Raw genomic sequence first — 22,553 nt, forward strand, 5'->3', positions numbered from 1 at the left:
TAGGCTCAGAGACAAGCATCCTTACCCACTAAACTATCTTTCAGGCCCACTATATGCATATTTGATAAAATAGGTTTGTTTGGTTTTTTTTAGCACAGACTAACAATAGACTGTGTTGGAGGTCATTGTTTCAACCTTTATAAATATATAGGTGTTAAACATTCTGTGTTCTGTTGGTTGAAAGGGTTTATCTTGAATTTAATCTTTTCCCAGGAATGAAAACAAGGACCAAATGCTGAGTGTGATCAGCAAGGCTGACTGAAGCCAAGATGACAACTTCAATTCCCAGGCACAGATAGATTTCTGTTCCTGGTTGCATGTCTACTGCAACTATACATGTGCTAAGAAATGTGCTACAGGCAATCGTCAGCTTTCATTGGAGATCTGCGAGGGGACCAGAATGGGCAATGAGTTGCCAGCAACTTCACTCTTTACATTATTGGGTTACCTGTGACTGGAATAGGAATCAGCCTTTAAAAGGAAGGGAATTTTGACATATAGTACAACACAAATGAAACCTTTTGTTGAGTAAGGTATGCTAGTCATAAAAGACAAATGCTATCTATTTCTGTATACAACTGTCACTACGGTAGTAAGCAGAAAATAGGACAGTGGACATCCTAGCTTAGGAAGACGAGTGCAGAGTTAGTGTGCTTTTCCTATTGGGAAGTAGGAGAAGAGTTTCTAATTGGGAAATGAGGCAATTCTTCAGGTGAATGGTGAATATCTTCAACAATGTGAAGATACTCATGTCACTGAACCAGGCACTGAAGAATGGACAGAGGGTATATTTTATGTTCTGTACATTTTATGATAATTTTTAAATCAAAAGAATATGACCTGTAGCCACTCTGAGTTTTTTCTTTCTCTGATCATCTGAGCATCCTCACTCTTTCCCCATCCCTATCTCTTTCCCTATTCCTCCTTCTCTTCCATCTCCTTTTCTTAGTAATAAATAAATCTTTAAAAAAAATATATCCTAAAAGTTAAGTTTGTATTTTCTGTTAACAGCACATATCAATAGATGAGTTGAATTTTATCACATACACATGTTCTCTATTCTTGTTATTTATGAACATAGTAATTCATTTGAGAGGCTGAGACTGAGACAAGAGGATTATGAGTTTGAAGCCAGCCTGAACTATTCAGGAAGTTGAAGGCCAACAATAATTATGTGTAGCCAGAACATATTCCCCTTGCATCCCAAAAGGACAAAAAAAAAAAAAAAAGAAAAGAAAAGAAAACAAAGTTAACACACACACACACACACACCATGTCCCTCAAGTTGTAAAATAAGATTCACATCTCTGAGTAGCTCCAAATTCTTTCCACTTCAAGATTATGTGAAACGTTCCTTTTGGATCTAATAACAAAGGGTCATTGTGACTTTTCAAGAGAAAGAGCCACAGAATGATGACAGCATATGAAGGTTCCAAGTAGTCCAGGTAGCCGGCTAGAGGTAAGATGTTATAGAAAAACATAATACAGAAGTGATTTGAGGTAAGATGTTACAGAAAAACATAATACAGCTGTCTCCTTCTGCTAAGAGGAAGGGACAGTGAAGGTTAGGCAAGTGATTTTTATATAGTTCAGAGAAATGTAAACATGTTCAAATACTGAAGGAAGGGTTCCCTAGAAAAAGAGACATTGAAGATGGAAGGACTTCTTGGTATACTGTAGGCATAAGGTTACTACTAAACAGGAAGATGTGTGGGGGAGGGATCTCAGATTGGGAGATAGAAAGTATCAACAGAATTGTAAGAAATAGAAACAGATTAGGATATGTGAAATTATGCCAACTAGACCCCTAAAACTTGAGCCTAGTTTACAGTTTTTTCATGAAATACTGGGAAAGTTTTAAGGGGACTTGAGTGTATAAGTGTGTAAGGGTTTTATTTCTCTGCTTTGACTGTAGATGTAAATAGGTGCCTTAACTTCTTGCAGTAATGGACTACAATCTAGAATTGTAAGGCACATTAACTCCTTTTATCATCCATTGCTTTTTTTCCAAGGTATTTTATCAAAGCAACGGGAAGTGGAACTAGAAGTGGAAATGACAAAATGTAGAAATTGAGAAAGTGTCAAACAGGCTTAAGGGGACTTCACTCAGCCAACAGACTAACATAAAAATGAAAGGAAAATGCCCAGGCATTATGACTTTTTCTATGTTAGTTTTAGTTTTTTTTGTATTTATAATAGCACCAAAATAGTATGTTGTGTGTTTTTTCTTCTAACTTTTAAGACTGGCAATAACTGTGGTATGATGATGATGGCAATCTTCCAGATTTGAAGTTTTACAAGGTAGGTAAGATAAATGGAATTTTTTTTTTTTTTTAAGTAATACCAATGGAACTATTGAGATCACAGACCATAGAGGCAAATATTGATGTGGTATCAGGAGGAGGGAGTTTGGAGAATGGGTACCAAAGTTACACTGGAAGAATAGGGTCTTATATTTTGTAACAAAGTGATGACTGTAATTCACCAAATCTCATATATATATCATAAAGAACTAAGAAAAATCTGAAGCTTCCTAACACAAGAAAATGGTAAATGTTAAAATTGTAAAAATGCTAAAATCTTTAATTATAATGCAGTATATATAAGAACCACATGATTATACTAATCTGTGAATGTACTTTGTTAATCTGAAAGAACACTTTTCACAGAAGTCCAGCTTTAGAATCAGCCAAGATGTCCATCATATGAATGGATAAAGAAAATGAGTATATATATATATATATATATACAATAGAATTTTTTATTTTTGAAACAGGGATTTATGTAGCCCAGGCTGGCCTCAAACTCACTGTGTAGCTAAGGATGTCCTTAAAATTTTGGTCTTCCTGTCTCCATAGCCCAAATGCCTATCATTACTGACTACACTCAGTTTTATGGAGATGAAACTTAGGGTTTTTTTTTGCATGCTAGGCAAGCACTCTATCAACTGACCTCCATAGCTGGCCATAAAGGAGAACGATATTGTGCCATTTGCAAGATAGTGGATAGAACTAGAGATCATATTAAAGGAAAGAAGTCAGATTTGGAAGGACAAATTCCAGGCTTAGGAGATGGCACAGTGGATAAAACACTTCTGTACAATTATGAGGATTGGAGTTTGAATCCCCAGAACCCACATAAAAGCCAGTTTATATTTAGGAATATATAGATATACAAGTATGCATGTGTCTTAGGGTTTTACTGCTGTGAACAGACACCATGACCAAGGCAAGTCTTATAAAAACATTTAATTGGGGCTGGCTTATAGGTTCAGAGTTTCAGTTCATTATCATCAAGGTGGGAGCATAGCAGCATCCAGGCAGGCATGGCACAGGCAGAACTGAGAGTTCTACATCTTCATCCAAAGGCTGCTAGTGGAAGACTGACTTCCAAGCAACTAGGATGAGAGTCTTAAGCCCACACCCACAGTGACACACCTATTCCAACCAGGCCACACCTCTAGATGGTGCCACTACCTGGTCCAAGAATATACAAACATCACATTCCACTCCCTGGCCCTCATAGACTTGTTCAAAAATATGAGTCTATGGGGGCCATACTTAAGCATAGCATAATGCAAAATGCATTTAGTCCAACTTTCAAAGTCCTCATAGTCTATAGCAGTCTCAGCAATGTTAAAAGTCCAAAGTTCAAGGTCTCTTCTGAGATTATCCAACTAATTAACTGTAATTCCCAAAGCAAGGCAGGAAACCAGCTGGGCAAACTCCAAACTCTGCATCTCCATGGATGATGTCAAAGCAGTCTTCAGATCTCTACTCCTTTTTCATCTTTGTTGACTGCAACAAACTGTTTTCTCCTGGGCTGGTTCCACTCCCTGTTAGAAGCTTTCCTCAACATGTATCCCATGGCTCTGGCATCTTTAACATCTTTGAGTCTCCAAGGCAATTTCAATGTTACAGCTTCTTGTTTCAATGTCTGGGTTTCCACTTGATCTTTTGGACTCCTCCTAAGGGCTTGGCATCACTTCTCCAGCTCTGCCCTCTGTAGCACTCTAAGCTCAGGTTAATCCACTCCACTAAGGCTGCTCTTCTTGGTGATCACCCCATGATACTGACATCTCCAATACACTGGGGTGTTCCACTCCAACTAGGATTCACCAATAGCCTCTCATAGGCTCTCTTCAGGGTGCCAAGCCTCAAATCCTTTGCATGACCCTTAAGTCCTGGGCCATCAACTAGAGTTGAGGCTATACCTTCTCCAATGGCCTTCCATGACCTCTCACAGTGCCAAGCCTCAGTTGTTCTTCATGCCACCTTCATACCTTCAAAACCAGTTCGACCTGGGTGATTATTACACATTACCAAGTCCAGCTGCAGCACAAGGTACAACCTTGGCTATCTCTGGAACACAGCTTCTTTGTGCTCCCAGGAAACACTTCCCAGAAGATTTCACCTCAGTAATGCTGGTCTCTTCACAATCACTGCTAATTTCTTAGCTTCAGCTAACCAGCATCAATTGTCCCAGTAATTCCTTCCATTCTTAACTCTAGAGCCAGAGCCACATGGCTGAAGCTGCCGAGTTCTGCTGCTTTCAGGATTTAGAACATAACCCTCTTGTACTATTACATTGTCACTGGCTTTATGTTTTTCAAATCCTTCACTGCCTAAGCTTGGCTATCCTGGGTCTTGCTCTGTAGATTGGCCTTGAACACAGAGATCAGCATGCCTGTCTCCTGGGATTAAAGGTATATACCACTATGCCTGGATCTAAATATAGCTGGGGAGGATCTTGCCCCAAGGTCCCACTCCCTTAATCTGTTATCTCCTAGAACACAGGATTTTGCTCCATTTCACTTCCTGGTACCCCTTTAATACTCGAACCATATATTTTATATTTTTCCTTTCTAAGCTTGCTATGCTTGTTCGAACTTCTCTTCAGAAGACTTAACCAGAGAACAAAATCTCTGCTGAGCTTTTTTGAAACTTCCTTTGTCAGTGCAGTTAATTCTGAGTCTCTTCACCTTAGCCTCAGGCAGACTTTTCCGGCAAGGGAAAAAAGTAGCCACATTCTTCACCAAAATACCAGAAAAACAGTCTTTATACCACATTTTGAAATTCTTCTCATTTGAAATCTCTTGGGCCAGGTTAACACAGTTCAAATTACTGAGGGTCTGCTTCAATGAGAGACCTCCCTCAACAAATAAAGTGGAGGTCTATTGCACAAGACGTCTGATGTGAACTTCAGGCCTCCACAGGCACACATGTAGGTGCACGCACACACATGCAAACACATAAGCACATGCACATTCTACTCATATACGTGTAAAAGAAATGACAAAATACCAGATTCTCTCTTATGTTGAACCTATGTATTTAAAAGAGTTTTAACATTTGTATTCTTTTTGGTGGGGGCAGGGAGGGCTCTAGATATGTGTACCTTGACAAGCATATGGAGGTCAGAGTTCATCCCATGGGAGTGGATGCTTTGTTCCTTTACCATGTGGGTTACACTCAGGTTACCAGCAAGGACCCTCACACCTTGAGAGTCATCTTGACACAGAAAGTCTGTTTTAAACTATAAAATAAATTATGACATGATAAAGGGAAATGAGAGATGTAGAAGAGTAATGGGAAGAGGAGGAGGGAGAAGAGGCATAACAGCAATAGCATTTGTGACTATGATCAAAGTACATGATTCACTGATATGGAAATATCACAGTGAAGTCCCTTTGTGTAGTTAATGTGTGTTAATAAAAATAAATAAATATACCAAGAAGAATAATGTGAAAATAAGTAGCTAGGAGTCAGCTTTTGATTGGGAGAAATAATGCTGTTTGTTCTATAAAATTGAAATCAAAATCTGGTAGTGGGTAAATATAGTTCTTCCTTCCTTCCTTCCTTCCTTCCTTCCTTCCTTCCTTCCTTCTTTCCTTCCTTCTTTTTCTGCTCCTGTGTGAATAAACTTTCTAAATTACTTATTTTTAACATGACCATTTGGGTTGATAAATACATCTCAGGTTTTATAGTGATTCTTCAAGAGTGATATTGTTGGTAATTTTACTATTTTTATTATTCTTTGAAAGTTTCATACACGTATACAATGTATTGATCACATCCTTCTTCTACTTCACACCCTCCTCTGTTTAACCCAACATCTATTTGTCCTTTTTTAACCTACTGAAAGTTATCAGTGCTCCCAGTATGTGCATGGGTGAAGGGCTATAGACTGGAGCAACCCACCAGGGGCCACATCCCTGAAGAAAACTCACTGTTCCTCCCTTACCAGCCATCAGCTGCCATGAGCTTCTTCCACACCTGTGCTGTAATGTTGCCTAGCCTAATCTTGTACAGGTTTTGTACAAGTAATTAAAGCTGCTGTGAGTTCAATTACAGTGGCCCTGTCATGTTCAGGAAACACTTTCTGTAGCAGTCTTTCCCAACTTCTATCTCTTACAATCTAATTTCACTATTGACTTAAGTGTTAAAAGAGCTATAAAAATCAAGTGGTTCATAACAACTTCATAGTCAAATAGTCAAATAACACAGAAGATTGACAATATTAGAGACTTAGAGGAAAACTGGGGACTGTGTATCATAGCAGGGAATGTAAGGACTCAGCACTTGTCAGTACAGCCAAAAAAACCTAAAAATACACTAAGCAAAGTGAGTTTTTGCCAAGTTGTGGGAGAGCTTTGACTTTGAGCTTTCTGTGCTCAACTTAGATCTGCTTGATGTTTCTGAATACAGATCAAATGTGTCACTAGAGGGAGAGGAGGAAGGTGAATATTACAAGCAGCATTAATAATTGATAGGTATCACATGAGTAGTAAAGCAAGGCAGCCTTCTATCACATTTATCCAATTTCATGACTTATGCTTATAGTGCTAATAACGGAGTCAGATGGGCAAGACTTCACAGAGGAAACAATGTGACTATGAGAACCCATCAAAGCCTTGTTTAAGTACTTCAATCCCCTTGAGGATGTCTAGTTATACATTCAAGAGGCCAGTCACTAAAATCACCTCCCATCTGGGCAACGAGGTAAGATACTATCAGTGGGAGGAGACCTTGGAGAAGCCAGAACAAGCCTGCTGGCAGAAGAGACTTCAAGGACTCCAAGCCTACAGCAGTACAGGAGAACTTTTGAGCACTTCAGATCTTGCCAAGGCTTTGAAAGATCTTACACCAACCGACACAGTTGTCTCTGCTTCAGACACTCAAGCCACCAGCATTGACACCAAACCTGTGCCTACCCTTGAGTCATCTTCACATTTGGCAAAGATGATTCCAGAAGCAGGCCCACAGATCCTTTGCAAAGAATTTCTGGTCACCGAACAGGATATTATCAACCAGGAAAGGAAAGTGAAAATAGCAAGGGAAAGACTGGCAGTGGCGTTGATTGCACACAAGCTAGCAAGTGAGATGGAGACAGTGAGGGGGTCAAGGAAGGCGAACTTATAAACATAATGGGGGGCGGAGCTGGAGAGAAATACTGCAGATAAAATGGGGTATGGCTTTGTTTTAACACCTCTTTGCAGTATCTTTTGCTGTTGTTTTGAGACCTTGAAACTTTCAACTTAACAATACTTTATTAAAAGTCTTCAATGCAAAAAATACCAATGATAATTTACTACTTTTTCCTCTTACTCTATCCCCCTATTTCTTTACGCTGAAGATTGAACTGAACTTCCCACTCATAGAGCTACATCACCCAGCCGAGTAATTTTTTATTTTATTTTATTTTTAATTATTTAAGGAGTTGGAGAGATGCCTCTGTGAATAAAAGCATGGCTGCTTTTCAGAGGACCCAAGTTCAATTCCCAAAGTCTACATAGTGGGTTACAACGCTCTGCAGTTCCAATCACCAGGGGATCCAATGTCCCCTTCTAGTCTCCATGGACACCAGGTACACACATACACAGTACATAGATATACTTGGAATAATAAACATATGTTATTTTAAATTAATATTTAATTATGTCTGCCTGTCTGTGCTAAAAGTACATGAGAGTAGTTGCATGCAGTGGCCAGAAGAGGGCAGTGTAATTCCTGGAGCTGTTGAGCCATTGATTCATGTTGGGCACCAAACTTGGATCTCTTTAAGACTAATAAGTGCTCAGTGAAGACTTGTGGTAGATTAACTTTGAATTGGTCTGTGTACCTAGATTCTCCCTCTCTCTCTCTCTCTCCCTCTCCCTCTCCCTCTCCCTCTCCCTCTGCTCCCTCCCCATCTCCCTCTGCTTCCTCCCCTCCCCTCCCCCTCCCCCTTCCTCCTTCTCTTCTCTGCAGGGTTTTACTGAGTAGCTGAGACTGCCTTAGAGCATGTACCCCTCCTAACTTAGTGTCCTGAATGCTGGGATTACAGGTGTGTGCTGTTTTTCCAGGCTGCTTCTCTCTCTACTATATAGTGTGTATACATCAATAAGTTGAGTTTAAGTAATTCTTTTCCTTCCTGCTCTGGCTATCTCATGTCTTTGAGTCTTCATCCTTCAGCTATAGCATGTAAACAAAGCACACAAGGATGATGTCTTTGTCCAGGGGATAGTGCTATAACAGAAAGAAAGCCACATGCCACTCAACTAATAATGAATTTATTCTTTCACAATTGTGAAGATTTGAAATTCCAAGATCAGGGTAGTGGCATCTGAAGTGCAGCTTCTAGCTTCATTTTCCTCTGGCAGAAGGAGGAAGGACATAAGAGGAAAAATGCAGTCTCTATTTGGAAGCAAAGGAGGCAAACGGACCCATGCTCACAAGATCTTTGTTGATAGCAACTTGACTCCATTTATGGAGATAGAGGGAGCCCATATTCCCAGAATGCTTCTTATTCTCAACTTCCAAAACTGTTGCCTTAGTGAGCTATGAGTTTTCCTGGTAAAATGCAAACACTTAACCCTGAGAGACCAAAGAAACTAACCCACCTGTCTAGTTAGTTAACCACAGAATCAGCACGCAGCTACATTGGATATTCTCTTGTGGCCAGCACTTATTTACTGTGTTTTATCCTTGGAAAGGGACCCTGTGAATCTAACTTTCTCAGTTATCAATATCTTTTTAAAAAATAAACATTTATTTTTGTGTGTGCTCATGTGTCTGTGTGTACATATACATATGTAAGCACACCTGTTTTCAAAGGTCAGAGGAGAGTGGCTGGAATTACAGGTGGTTGTGAGCTACCCAGTGTGGATACTGGGAAAAGAATAGGAAGAGTATGTGCTTTTAAGTGTGGGACTATCTCTCCAGCACCAACTTTTTTTTTTGTTTTTGTTTTTCAAGACAGGGTTTCTCTGTATAGCCCTGGCTGTCCTGGAACTCACTCTGTAGAACAGGCTGACCTCGAATTCAGAAATCCATCTGCCTCTGACTCCCGAGTGCTGGGATTAAAGGTGTGTGCCACCACGCCCGGCGTGAGCACCAACTTCTTAAGAATCTGGATTCTTCCTCACCCTAAAGGTAATGTTTAAGTTAGAGAAACTAACTACAAAACACTTGAGGATTGCATTTCTAACATGCAGATTTGGAAGGGATACTTAATCCATGGGGGCAATATAACAAAGAGATCATATACAGAGTTTACCATCTGTTGTGCTTAACATGTGCTAAATCGTGTCTCCCACTATATGATGTTATTTTCACAACTAAAAATCAGATCTACAATCATGATTCAATAAAATTAAATTATGCTTCTTTAGAAAATTATTAACTAATGTATAACTATAAGTACATTATGATAATTGTAAATAGAATTTTAATTATCATCTTGTGTTTACTCTCAAAGAAAAACTGCTTAAGTAGACTGAGGTGAAAGAATATCACCAATGGAAGTTTACAATGGTGGTATTACTGTCAGTTTGATTATTAGCCATTGGTTATCGTCACTTAGGATTTTTAAAATGTGGAGAGGTCAGCTTAAGAGCACATAGGACTCTTCCTGATAACCCAAGTTCAATCTCCAGCATCCACATCTGGTTGCTCCCAACACAACAATCATTTCTGGGGCATCTGACATGCTCTTCAGGCCTTTGCAGGCACCTGCATAGAAGTGACATAACACATGGATAAACAGACCCACAAATATATGGATTTTTAAAATTATAACAATGTGTAGATGTCATTAATGGATTCTGTTAAATCCAAGGCAAGACATTTGTGTAACTAGTCTACATTGTTTACTTGTGTTCAGAGCACATGAAGATGAAAAACAAGTTAAGGGATGAATCCCCAGGTGGGTCTGTCTCTGGATGGTCATTTCTTCAGTATCTACTCCACACTTTGTCTCTGTAACTCCTTCTATGGGTGTTTTCTTCCCTCTTCTAAGAAGGAACAAAGTATCCACACTTTAGTCTTGCTCCTCTTTGTGTTTCATGTGGTTTGTGAATTGTATCTTGGATATTCCAAGGTTCTAGGCTAATATCCACTTATCAGTGAGTGCATATCATGTGTGTTCTTTTGTGATTGGGTAACCTCACTCAGGATGATATTCTCTAGATCCATCCATTAGATCCACCCATTTACCTAAGAAATTCATAAATTCATTGTTTTTAATAGCTGAGTATTACTCCTTTTTGTAAATGTCCCACATTTTCTGTATCCATTCCTCTGTTGACAGACATATGGGTTCTTTCAAGCTTCTGGCTATTATAAACGAGGCTGCTATGAACATAGTAGAGCAAGGGTCCTTATTACATGTTGGAGCATCTTCTGGGTATATTCCTAGGTGTGGTATTGCTGGGTCCTCAGGTAGTACTATGTCCAGTCTTCTGAGAAATCGCCAAACTGATTTCCAGAGTAGTTGTACCAGCTTGCAATCCCACCAGCAATGGAGGAATGTTCCCCTTTCTCCACATCCTCCCCAGCATCTGCTGTCACCTGAATTTTTGATCTTAGCCTTTCTGACTGGTATGAAGTAGAATCTCAGGGTTGTTTTGATTTGCATTTCCCTGATGACTACGTATGTTGAACATTTTTTAGGTGCTTCTCAGTCATTCCATATTCCTCAGTTGAGAATACTTTGTTTAGCTCTGAACCCCAGTTTTTTTGTTTTTTTTTTTTAATAGGGTTATTTGGTTCTCTGGAGTCTAACTTCTTGACTTCTTTGTATAAGTTGGATATTAGCCCTCTATCAGATTTAGGATTGGTAAAGATCTTTCCCGGGGCTGGAGAGATGGCTCAGTGGTTAAGAGCACTGACTGTTCTTCCAGAGGTCCTCAGTTCAAATCCTAGCAACCACATGGTGGCTCACAACCATCCGTAATAATATCTGATGCCCTCTTCTGGTGTGTCTGAGGACAGCTACAGTGTACTTACATATAATAAATAAATCTTTAAAAAAAAAAAAAAAGCCGGGCGTGGTGGCGCACGCCTTTAATCCCAGTACTCGGGAGGCAGAGGCAGGCGGATTTCTGAGTTCGAGGCCAGCCTGGTCTACAAAGTGAGCTCCAGGACAGCCAGGGCTACACAGAGAAACCCTGTCTCAAAAAGAAAAAAAAAAAAGAAAGATCTTTCCCAAATCTGTTGGTTGCCCTGTCTTATTGACAGTGTCCTTTGCCTTACAGAAGCTTTGCAATTTTATGACATCCCATTTGTCAAATCTCAAATCTTACAGCACAAGCCATTGCTGTTCTGTTCAGGAATTTTCCCCCTGTGCCCATATGTTCGAGGCTCTTCCCCACTTTCTCTTCTATAAGTTTCAGTGTACCTGGTTTTATGTGGAGGTCCTTGATCCACTTGGATTTGAACTTTGTACAAGGAGATAAGAATGGATCGATTTGCAGTCTTCTACATGCTAACCGCCAGTTGAACCACACCATTTACTGAAAATGCTGTCTTTTTTCCACTGAATGATTTTAGATCCTTTGTTAAAGATCAAGTGACCATAGATGTTTGGGTTCATTTTTTGGGTCTTCAATTCTATTCCATTGATCTACCTGCTTGTCACTGTACCAATACCATGCAGTTTTGTTTTGTTTTGTTTTGGTTTGGTTTTTTATCACAATTGCTCTGTAGTACAGCTTGTGGTCAGGGATGGTGATTCTACCAGAAGTTCTTTTATTGTTGAAAATATTTTTTGCTATCCTGTTTTTATTTTATTTATTTATTTATTTGCTATTCCATATGAATTTGTAAATTGTTCTTTCTAAATTTATGAAGAATTGAGGTGGAATTTTGATGGGGATTGCATTGAATCTGTAGATTATTTTTGGCAAGATGGCCATTTTTATTATATCAATCCTGCCAATCCATGAGCATGGGAGACTGTTCTACCTTCTGAGATTTTCTTCAATTTCTTTCTTCAGAGACTTGAAGTTCTTATCATACAGGTCTTTCAATTGCTTGGTTAGTGTCACTCCAAGGTATTTTATATTATTTGTGACCATTGTGAAGAGTGTTGTTTCCCTAATTTTTTTCTCAGTCTGTTTATCCTTTGAGTAGAGGAAGGCCACTGATTTGAGTTAATTTAATATCCATCTACTTTGCTGAAGTTCCATCCCATATACAACCACCAAAACCAGACACTGTTGTGCATGCCAACAAGTGCTTGCTGACAGGAGCCTGATATGGCTCTCTACTGAGAGCTCTGCCAGTGCCTGAAAAATACAGAAGTGGATGCTCATAGCCATCCATTGGACTGAACATAGGGTTCTCAATGAAGAAGCTAGAGAAAGGACCTACGAGCTGATGAGGTTTGCATTCCCATAGGAGGAACAACAATATGAACTATCCAATACCCCTAAGAGCTCTCAGGGACTAAATCACCAACCAAAGAATACACATGTTGGGACTCATGACTCCAGCTGCATATGTAGCCAGGATGGCCTAGTTGGTCATCAATGGGAGGAGAGGCCCTTGGTCCAGTGAAGTTTCTATGCCCCAGTGTCGGGTAATGCCAGGACTAGGAAAAGGGAGTGGGTGGGTTGGAGAGCAGGTGGAGAGAGGAGGAGATAGGGAAAGGGTGTTTTTAAGATGGGAAACCAGGAAAGGGGATAACATTTGAAATGTAAATAAAAAAATATCCAATTAAAAAAAAGAAAAACAAATTAAATCACTGGCCTCTTTCCATCATTATCTTCCCCAATATTTTATTGATTTTTTCCTCCATTCAAACCAGATATGATCTTTAGAAAACTATGACATTATTCAGGGAATCAGACTTCCATAAAATGCTCAGGTCCCAAATTTTGAGTCTGATTGTGGAGTCATTCATTTCTGACCTACTTATTCTTCATTTACTTCCCATCTTGGATGACCCACAATGGGAAGAGGGTAATAACCCAAGAGGATTTGAGTTGAAGTCCTGCAGAAGATAGGTTCAGAGAATATTCATTTAAGAGAAATCTAAGATGGCTAGTGCTTGGTTCCTGCTCCAGCCACCATGCTTTCCTTACCATAAAGAAGACTATGTTGCCCTGGAACTGTAAGCCAAACTAACCCTTTCTTTAAGTAGCTGTGGTGAGATATTTTGCTTTAGCAGCAAGGAAAGTAACTAATACAACCAGTTTCACCCCTTCTGCTGTCTCTGAAGAATGACATACTATGTGGGTACAGACCATAATGGACAGTCTCCTTTAGAGCTTAGCAAACGAGAGGCATTTCTCAGTCCCCAGGGACATGCACAAGGATCAGGTCAAGAAAGTCAAAGATGCTGAGTCTGACCAATGTGGTTTATTTATTCTTTGAACCCTGCTAGGGAAGAACCATCACTGGAAGGTAGAATCACTGTAACTTCCTCAGGTCCAGGTGAGACAAATAATAAGCTAGACGATGACGTTGAACTTGGTAGTCTCCCTCCTTTTTTCTCCTGCAGACAGTCACCTGTGAAGATCAGCAGAAGCCATAAGTATATATTAGCCAGTCACCCAGGTAGAGGAGACATCAGGAATGAAAACACGGCCAAAGCCAAAGGCCTAATGTGTTTATCTTTCCTCTTTTTTTTTTCTGTTCAGAAAAACCCCTTCTTCCTGCTCTTGTCTCAATTATTACTCTACCCATATATCTCTTATTTTCCTTCTTCCTGAATTAATTAATATTTATTAAACACTTACTTTTCAATCACATATAAAATTGCCTGTAATTCACCAGTAACCTATTCTCTGCTTCTATTACTAAGAATCTGAATTATCTATCATCTTGCAATCATTTATGATTCTATAATTTTTTATCATCTGCCACGTATTCATAATAATTTCTTTCAGAAGGAATAAATAAAAGAAAAAAAAACCCCCAAAACTCAGTAAGACAAAAAAGTTTAAAACATCCCCCAAAGGTCTTTCATTCTGTGTTGGCAAAAATACTTCTGGTCATAGGGCCTGTTCTGGAGTGTGATCGATATACCTCATGATAGTCAATTGGAAGAAAATGATTTTTCCTTTACCAGAGTGTATTAATTTCAAATATCTTCCTGGCTAGGGGGTGAGACTTTGTATATCTCTCTTCTTTATAGTGCTGGATTTTTTTTTTCTGGTTTGAACCTGCACAAGTCATTTAGAAAAGTATACTCATTTCTCTTGCATAAATTATTTTAAGGCATTTTTTATTGTATATTTTCTTCATTTATATTTCAAATGCTATCCCCAAAGCCCCCTATACCCTCCCCCTGCCCTGCTCTCCAATCCCCCCACTCCTGCTTCCTGGCCCTGGTATTCCCCTGTACTGGGGCATATGATCTCCGCAATACCAAGGGCCTCTCCTCCCATTGATGGCCGACTAGGCCATCCTCTGCTACATATGCAACTAGAGACACAGTGACACAGTTCTGTGGTGTACTGGTTAGTTCATATTGTTGTTCCTCCTATTGGGTTGCAGACCCCTTTAGCTCCTTGGGTACTTTCTCTAGCTCCTTCATTAGGGACCCTGTGTTCCATCCAATAGATGACTGTGAGCCTCCACTTCTGTATTTGACAGGCCTTGGGATAGCCTGACAAGAGACAGCTTTGTCAGGGTTCTGTCAGCAAAATCTTTCTGGCATATGCAATAGTGTCTGGGTTTGGTGGTTGTATATGGGATGGATCCCTTGGTGGAGCAGTCTCTGGATAGTCTTTCCTTCTGTCTTAGCTCTGAATTTTGTCTCTGTAACTCCTTCCATGGGTATTTTGTTCCCCATTCTAAGAAGGAGCAAAGTATCCACACTTTGGTCTTCCTTCCTCTTTAGTTTTATGTGTTTTTCAAATTGTATCTTGGATATTATTCTAAGTTTCTGGGCTAATATCCACTTATCAGTGAGTTCTTACGTAAATTATTAAGATTGGGATGGTTGTGTCTTATGGCAAGTAAATGTAACTCTCAAAGAAATGACCAATCTATATTCCACTAGGTCTTAGTAAGAGTTCTTGTTACATCATATCTTCACCAGCAGTTACTAGTCTCAGCCTTTTAGTTACCATTTTATTCATTTTTCTATATCATTCCTTGTGTGTCTTTCACTAGTGACTAATGTTAGAATATTCAGATCCACTGTAGAATGCTGAGTACAGTTAATGTAATATGTATTTCAGAAATATCTAAGGTAGGATCTTAGACCAAACAGGTTTGCCTGTTTAAAAGTTCTAAATCGGCCTAGTCGGCCATCATTGGGAAGAGAGGCCCCTTGGTCTTGCAAACTTTATATTCCTCAGTATGGGGCAACGCCAGGGCCAAGAAGTAGGAGTGGGTGGGTAAGGGAGTGTCGGGGGTGGGGGGAGGGTCTGGGGGACTTTTGGGATAGCATTTTAAATGTAAATGAAGAAAATACCTAATTAAAAAATCAGTTAAAAAAAGTTCTAAACCACTCAGTGTTGATAATACAGGACAACCCCCACCCCCTATTTTCTGGCTCACCAGGAAACAGCACATCAGGCATGTGATGAGTACCAGTAGTACCGCCAAGCAGATGAGAATGATAGCCCAGAAAGGAAGACCTGAGGAGACAAATACTGGAGTGAATGCTCCATTGCCACATCCTTGTAATTATTTTCTGAGCCTTATATAGCCTGATGCTGGGTATGAATCTGTGGATACAGCTTAGTGGTTCAATAACATGACTGAATATCCCACTTCTTCCTGTATGGGTCTCAAGCAGGACAAAAACTATGTCTGTGCACTCCTCCTCAACAGTCTTTGCGGGGCCTGGTGAGATGGCTCAGTGGGTAAGAGCACCCGACTGCTCTTCCGAAGGTCCAGAGTTCAAATCCCAGCAACCACATGGTGGCTCACAACCATCCGTAACGAGATCTGGCTCCCTCTTCTGGAGTGTCTGAAGACAGCTACAGTGTACTTACATATAATAAATAAATAAATCTTTAAAAAAAATTAACTTTAAAAAAAACAAAAAACAAACAAACAAACAAAAAAACAGTCTTTGCCATAGTTTGACCCTCTTTCATCATGGCCTTCTGTACACAGCATTCTATGACAAGATTATAGAGGAGGTGCTTCCTGTGACACTCAGGCATGGGTCATTCTGAACCTTACCAGAATTCTTCATCACATCATCATCTCTGTTTTGAGAATACCCTGGAAATAAAAAAAAAAAAAAAAAAAAATAGAGAGTGCATGTGAGTATGTCTTTCTTACTTATGTATTTCAAGATGAGGTTTCTCTGTGTAGCCCTGGTTTTCCTGGAATTCTCTTTGTAAACCAGACTGACCTTGAACTCAGAGATCTGCCCACAGCTTCCTACTGAGTGCTGGGGTTAAAGGCATGTGCCATCATGCCTGGCCAGTCTTCTTTTTGAAGCTCAGTGTAAAATCCAAGGTCTTAAGCATGGGAGGAGTTGTACACTGTTAAGATACACCCTTAGCCATACTTTATTCTTTCATTTCTATTTTTAAAGTTTTGTTCCTTTGTGACAGAGTCTCATTAATTAACATAAGCTGGCCTAAAAGTCACTATTTACATAAGGCTGGCCTTGAACTCACAGAGATCTACTTGCCTCTGTCTACGTAGAACTTAGACTAAAGACATACATCACTATGCCTGGCTATTCTTTTAAATAAAGCTTTCCAGAAAAATAGAGAAGTAGACAGAATAGTGTAATAATATACTGCTTAAATTTAACTATTTATATTTTATCTATATAAAATAATATTTATAATTAATTACCATTTACGACCCCTGCTTCATTTAACATTTTCATTCAAAATCTAAAATCATTTAGACATCACAAATTATACCTTGAGAAAGAGAAGAAATCTATCTAGAACCTCTGGCTGGGAATGCCATTCTGCCTACATTGATCAGGGTGCCTTACCATCCACAAAGACACTCTTCCTATCCAGTGTGAAGTTCAGCAACTGGGTACCATTTTGCGTCATTCGGAGGAATTCCTCATAGATAGCAACTCTGTCCACTCGCCTAGCCAATGGTGAGAAGTTACATAGGGAATCTACCCCTGTGTGGTTGTTGTTGTTGGAGACAGACCTGAGAGGGTACAGAGGATGGAAAAGGAGGTTTGTTACTTTATCTTGATTATAGATTACCCCTGCTAGTCTTTTTCTTTGGGAATTTTGTTCAAAAATGTCAACACTTGGCACCTGCACTTTCTGATACAGATATTAGTTTTGCCATGTTGGTACTGAATACTTACACTGTGGCAAGGCCTAAATGAGTCATGTGTATAGTATTCTTCTTACTAAGGATCTGTGATCATTGTATAATGGCAAAAAGATTGTAAGAGTCAGAGGTCATTGAGGAGGGCTCTGAAACAATATTTTCCAGATGTAACTGGATGACTACATTCAGAAATGCACAGCTGCTGTGGTTGTCTACAAGCTGTGGTTGTGTAAGCTGTTGAGCTTACACAAGATCAAGCCAGGCTAAGACTTTATTTTGAAGGTACCACATAATTTTTTCATAAAACATGGAGAAATCAAGCTGGAATGGAACAGGAAGATTCCTCCCTAATGGCTATCTTTCAGAGTCATGCAGGCTTCTAGCAGGGGGAGATTGGGGTTGGAGGCATCACTAGCAGTCCTACTAAGTTGTGACCCAGTATGGCAAGAGTTTCCCATGGGTTCAATAATGGCTCAAGTGGTACGGGGGTAACCAATTGCTATACAACTAGATATAAGCCCTGCTTGTTCTACAGGAGGAAACATGCTTGGTGTTGAAAAACTGGCCAAGAACCCACAGCTGTGGACCTTATAGCCCCCAAGAGTGAACCCCACTACAATTATTTTTCTAAATGGACATAGATTTAAACCTGCCATATGAATTTATGTATCTCCTCCTAGATGACTGGAGCTCTCAGACCTCATCAGATATGTTTCTTTATGCAGTGGATGGATGGATGGCAGTTAACACAGAAATCTACAATTGATCAAAGTACAGTAAGATTCTGTAGCAAGCCTCGCTACAAATTGGACATCTATATCCATTTTCCTCAAGACTCAAGAACCACCATGAAAGAGGAAACAGAAAGACAGTACAAATTACAGACTGGAGAATATTGAACCAGAGTATTCTTGTTGTAACAGCACTGCAGCACTCATGAACTCATAGGTTGTCTGCACAAGACCTGCACAAAATCAAGCCAGTCAACATTCCAACATGAATGGGAGGGGCTTACAAGTCTCCACCCCTAGCTGAAGAGGAACTGGAAGTTGATGGCTTCTGAGGAGGGCCCATTTTTTTTAAGTGTGTGGTAGATTGACCACACTCCAGTTGCTAGTTCCCACACATGAATACATGTGGAGCATATACTGGACTTAAAGAAGAGAGGTTACAGAGATTGGAGGGGTAAAGGTGGATCAGGGATGAGTTAACAGAGAAATGATGAGTGAATATGATCAACTACACATATGTATCTATGAGCAGATGGGGGCCATTCTTATACAAACAATTACAACCATCACTGATATATTTAAAGTATATTTTAATTAATTCTTTAAGAATTTTATATAGGACCAGGAATAGTGGTATACACCTTTAATCCCATCACTTGGTATACAAAGGTTGGTGAATCTCTTTGAGTTTGAGGCCAACTTGGTCTACATAGTGAGTTCCAGGATATCCATGGCTACATAGTGAGATGTTTTCTTTTTTTAAAGATATATTGTTATTTTTGACCATTTTCTATGTGAGTACCATATATTTTGATTACTGTTAGCTTTTCTAGGTTCTAGTTTTAAAAATTACCTTTTCCTTTTCTATGTATTTTTTGAATGCCAGGAAAAATCCTAAGCCTCTTTCCCTGGCAGTCTGAGCTGTCTTATTGTTTCTCTGAAGACCTCATTTAAGTCCTGTGGCACACACACTTTCTATATTGCTCGAAGACCTGCTAAGGCTTAACTTGTCTCAAAAAGCATAGATTTTTTTTTTCTTTTCCTCATTTTATTCCTCCTGGCATGTGTGAGGATTTACCCGTTACCGACAGTGTTATTTTTCCTTCTGAATTAAACAAACTAATTCTGAGGTTTCCTTTTTAGTTCTTTAAAAAGCTTCTTTGTTAATGAGTCTAAACTCACAAATTAGAACCCTAGTTCTCCTGGAAAAATGGTCCTGGAATTATAGATCTGCCTTCCTTCCTGGCTCCATGTGGTGGTTATTGACTATTCATTCCTCTTATCCACAAATCAACTATTTTGTGTTTAAATCCAGGTTAGTCAAATAAAATCTAGCTTGTTTGAATATTGCTAATTTTAATATAAGTATATATTTGCTATAGTTCTACATCTGGATTCTTTGGCACTCCTATGAATCACCATCATATCTGGTAGGCTTCATAAAATCAGCTATTTGTTTAAGCTATGAATCAAGAAATTGAGAAAAATGAATCACTCTCCAAGCCCAGCTCTAGGGCAACAGACTCAGAAGTCCATGCCAGGTGTTTACATTGAGTCTACAGGTCTTCATGCTTGCAAGGGAAGCATTTTACCTACTGATCCATCTTTTGAAACCACACTGTGGCTGCTATCCTTGACAAGGCCAGCAGAGGGGAATGTTGTTACATGACTGTTCCCCCAGGCTGCAGTTTTACTGTCAAGAGATGTCTGCATATTAATAATTTCCCAGATTTGATGGTGCACAACTCTAATCCAAGCACTCTACACAAGAGGCAGGGTGAGGGGCAGAAATTCTAGCTCATATTTAGTTGTATAATGAGGTTGAGGCCTAGAAATCCTCAGGGTCATTTGATCCTGAATTGGCACTTACCTGAAGGCTAATACTTGACAGTCAGAAAAGTAACTCTTGATGCTGCTGTTTCTGAAAAGCTGATTGAGCTGAAAAATAGGATAGTGTTTCCTAGGTCAGAACCCTGTGGTCCATTGTCAAAGAAATAGCCCCTGAGTATAGCCACTGAGTATACTTTCCAATCTATGACTTTCATTGACAAATGAAAGCCCAAGTATAGGACGTCTTGTTCCAGTGTATGTCATAGCTGTAGCACCCTTTGCTAGCTACTGAGTATCTGTGTGTTCTTAGTTTATAACTGGGAATAAAAATGTGTCTTTAGGGACTCTTATATTTTAAAAAATGCCCACTGACCAAGTGCCCGGGAGTGAAGTGGATAAGCTACACCATTCTCACCGCATATTCAATACTTCTTTTGGTTTGCTGGTGTTTGGTGGTGCCTGGATGGGCTATGTCTTGGGAATAGGGTAGGTTGGTGATGGTGAAGTTCAGGTTGAAATGCTGAGAACTGGAACTGGTTGTTGGAATTTCTGCTGGCAGAAGAATGGATGTCTTCATGTCTTGAGAGAGAGAGAGAAATAAAACTTCCAGATCAATTACTTGTCAACAATCACTTAGCCATTCATTATTCAGTAGGACACCCAAAGAACTAAGCAACTCATCTTAGTTTACAAATGGGTGCTTAGGAGATGGCTCATCAGTATGTTTTCACCATGCAATCATGAAGACCTCAGTTTGAATCCCTAACATCCACATAAAAATACTGTGAGCAATGACCTACAGTTATGCTTCTTCTAAGCTTATATAGTACCATACTGCTTTCTAAATTCATATCTCCCTCCATATAGCTTAATGCTACTTTCAGACTTCACTAGAGAAGATATTTTCACAGTAGACAATGATAATACTTACTGCAATTCATGAAGGATCAAAGTGCAAAGAATACATTTCTCTGGAGTGTTCAGCCACAAATGGGACATCTATATCACACACACACACACACACACACACACACACACACACACACACACATCTATATCACACACACAAGGCTTAGGGATCACTGTGAAAGAAGGGGTGGANCAAAGAATACATTTCTCTGGAGTGTTCAGCCACAAACGGGACATCTCACACACACACACACACACACACACACACACACACACACACACACACACACGCATAGTGCCCCTGCAAGGCTTAGGGATCACTGTGAAAGAAGGGGTGGAAAGACTAAGAGCTAGAGATCAGCAAGGTCTGGAACAAAACAGCATGCTCTAGACGCTCTAGACATAATAGTACTGCTGTATGTAAGAACTGACAGCAGCTGTGTTTGTCTTCAGAAGACCTGTATAAGACCAATCCAGTAAACATCCAAGCATGGAGAGGAGAGGGCCTCACAGACCTCCATTCCTAGTTGAGGAACCTGACAGTTAAAGGAGAGAGAGTGCCCCCCCCCCTTTTTTTTTAAAAGAGTATGATTCACCATATTCCTGTAGTGGCCTCACATCTATGCCTATATGAGCATAACAAGTTGGTCTTGGTGGGTTATGAAAAACTAAAGAGAATATTACATTGGGAGGGGTAGAAGATGAGGTTGGGTGTGTAAGGAGTTGAGGGTGGAGTAGGGGTGAATATGATCAAATATATTATATGAATGAAGTTTTCAAAACATTAATAAATATTATACTAAGTAAGCAAGGTGCAGCAGGCACTGCCATCCTAGCACTGGAGAAAAGGACTCAGTAAAACAGTTGGATCTTACTGACTAGCTTGTATGTTTGGATTGTGGGCTTGAGATAAAGTCTCAAAAGCTAAGGTGGAGCACAATATAGAAAGACACCTAATACCAGCTTCTCCATCCACAACATATACACCACATATACACAAAATTTATCTACAAAATAAAATAAACTGTTTAAGTGTATTTGCTTCATATTCCCTTCTTCCTTCCTTTGGGTGAAACATAACCAGGAATGATTAGCGTGACGCTCCAGAAAGCCTCCTTTCCTTTATACCTGTGTTCCATTAATACTCAACAGCCCTTTGCTTTCACCAGATTGATCCTATTGCTTCCACTTCTGAAACTAGCATCACCGTTTGTACCTATCACGTGCAGATCTGTGAACTGGTAGGTGGCACCCAGCCAGTGGGAGGAGGCATTCAATGTCTTATTCAAGAAGACTTGCTTCACAAGGTTGGGATCCAGATAAGAGGAGAACAGTGCCTCAATAGTGACCACTGTGGAGCCAGACCTAGGAACAGAGACCACAGGAATTCAGATAGCAATCAAACCTAGCAGTGTTTCAACCTGCTACTTTTAAAGACTCAAAGATCTGTGAATAAGGATTGGGGTTATCCAGAATACTCAGAAACTCTAGGTACTATTTTTCTAGGAATTATGTTTTTTAGGAAATAAGCTGAACCAACTACAATAGCAATAACAATATGTCTTTTTTTAAATTAGGTATTTATTTCATTTACATT

General features: G+C 39.6%; 1 protein-coding gene across 4 annotated transcripts; it reads left to right on the forward strand.

Annotated features, from left to right (window-relative positions):
- Positions 1-470: 470 nt before the first annotated feature.
- On the forward strand, positions 471-7,574 carry Mbd3l1 (methyl-CpG binding domain protein 3 like 1). Of its 4 annotated transcripts, none has more exons than XM_021172935.2 (3): positions 471-533; positions 2,243-2,301; positions 6,843-7,568. In XM_021172935.2, exon 3 carries the CDS (start codon positions 6,861-6,863, stop codon positions 7,419-7,421), a length of 561 nt encoding a protein of 186 aa, XP_021028594.1. In that variant the 5' UTR covers positions 471-533; positions 2,243-2,301; positions 6,843-6,860; the 3' UTR covers positions 7,422-7,568. The 4 variants fall into 4 exon arrangements, with proteins under 4 accessions (XP_021028594.1, XP_021028592.1, XP_021028595.1 ...); XM_021172933.2 differs by lacking the exon at positions 471-533 and adding an exon at positions 1,412-1,459 and having other exon boundaries at positions 6,843-7,574; XM_021172936.2 differs by lacking the exon at positions 471-533 and adding an exon at positions 1,412-1,459 and having other exon boundaries at positions 2,243-2,305.
- Positions 7,575-22,553: the final 14,979 nt, after the last annotated feature.

The sequence above is a fragment of the Mus caroli genome, chromosome 9, assembly GCF_900094665.2.
Source record: "Mus caroli chromosome 9, CAROLI_EIJ_v1.1, whole genome shotgun sequence".
NCBI classification, from domain to species: Eukaryota; Metazoa; Chordata; class Mammalia; order Rodentia; family Muridae; genus Mus; species Mus caroli.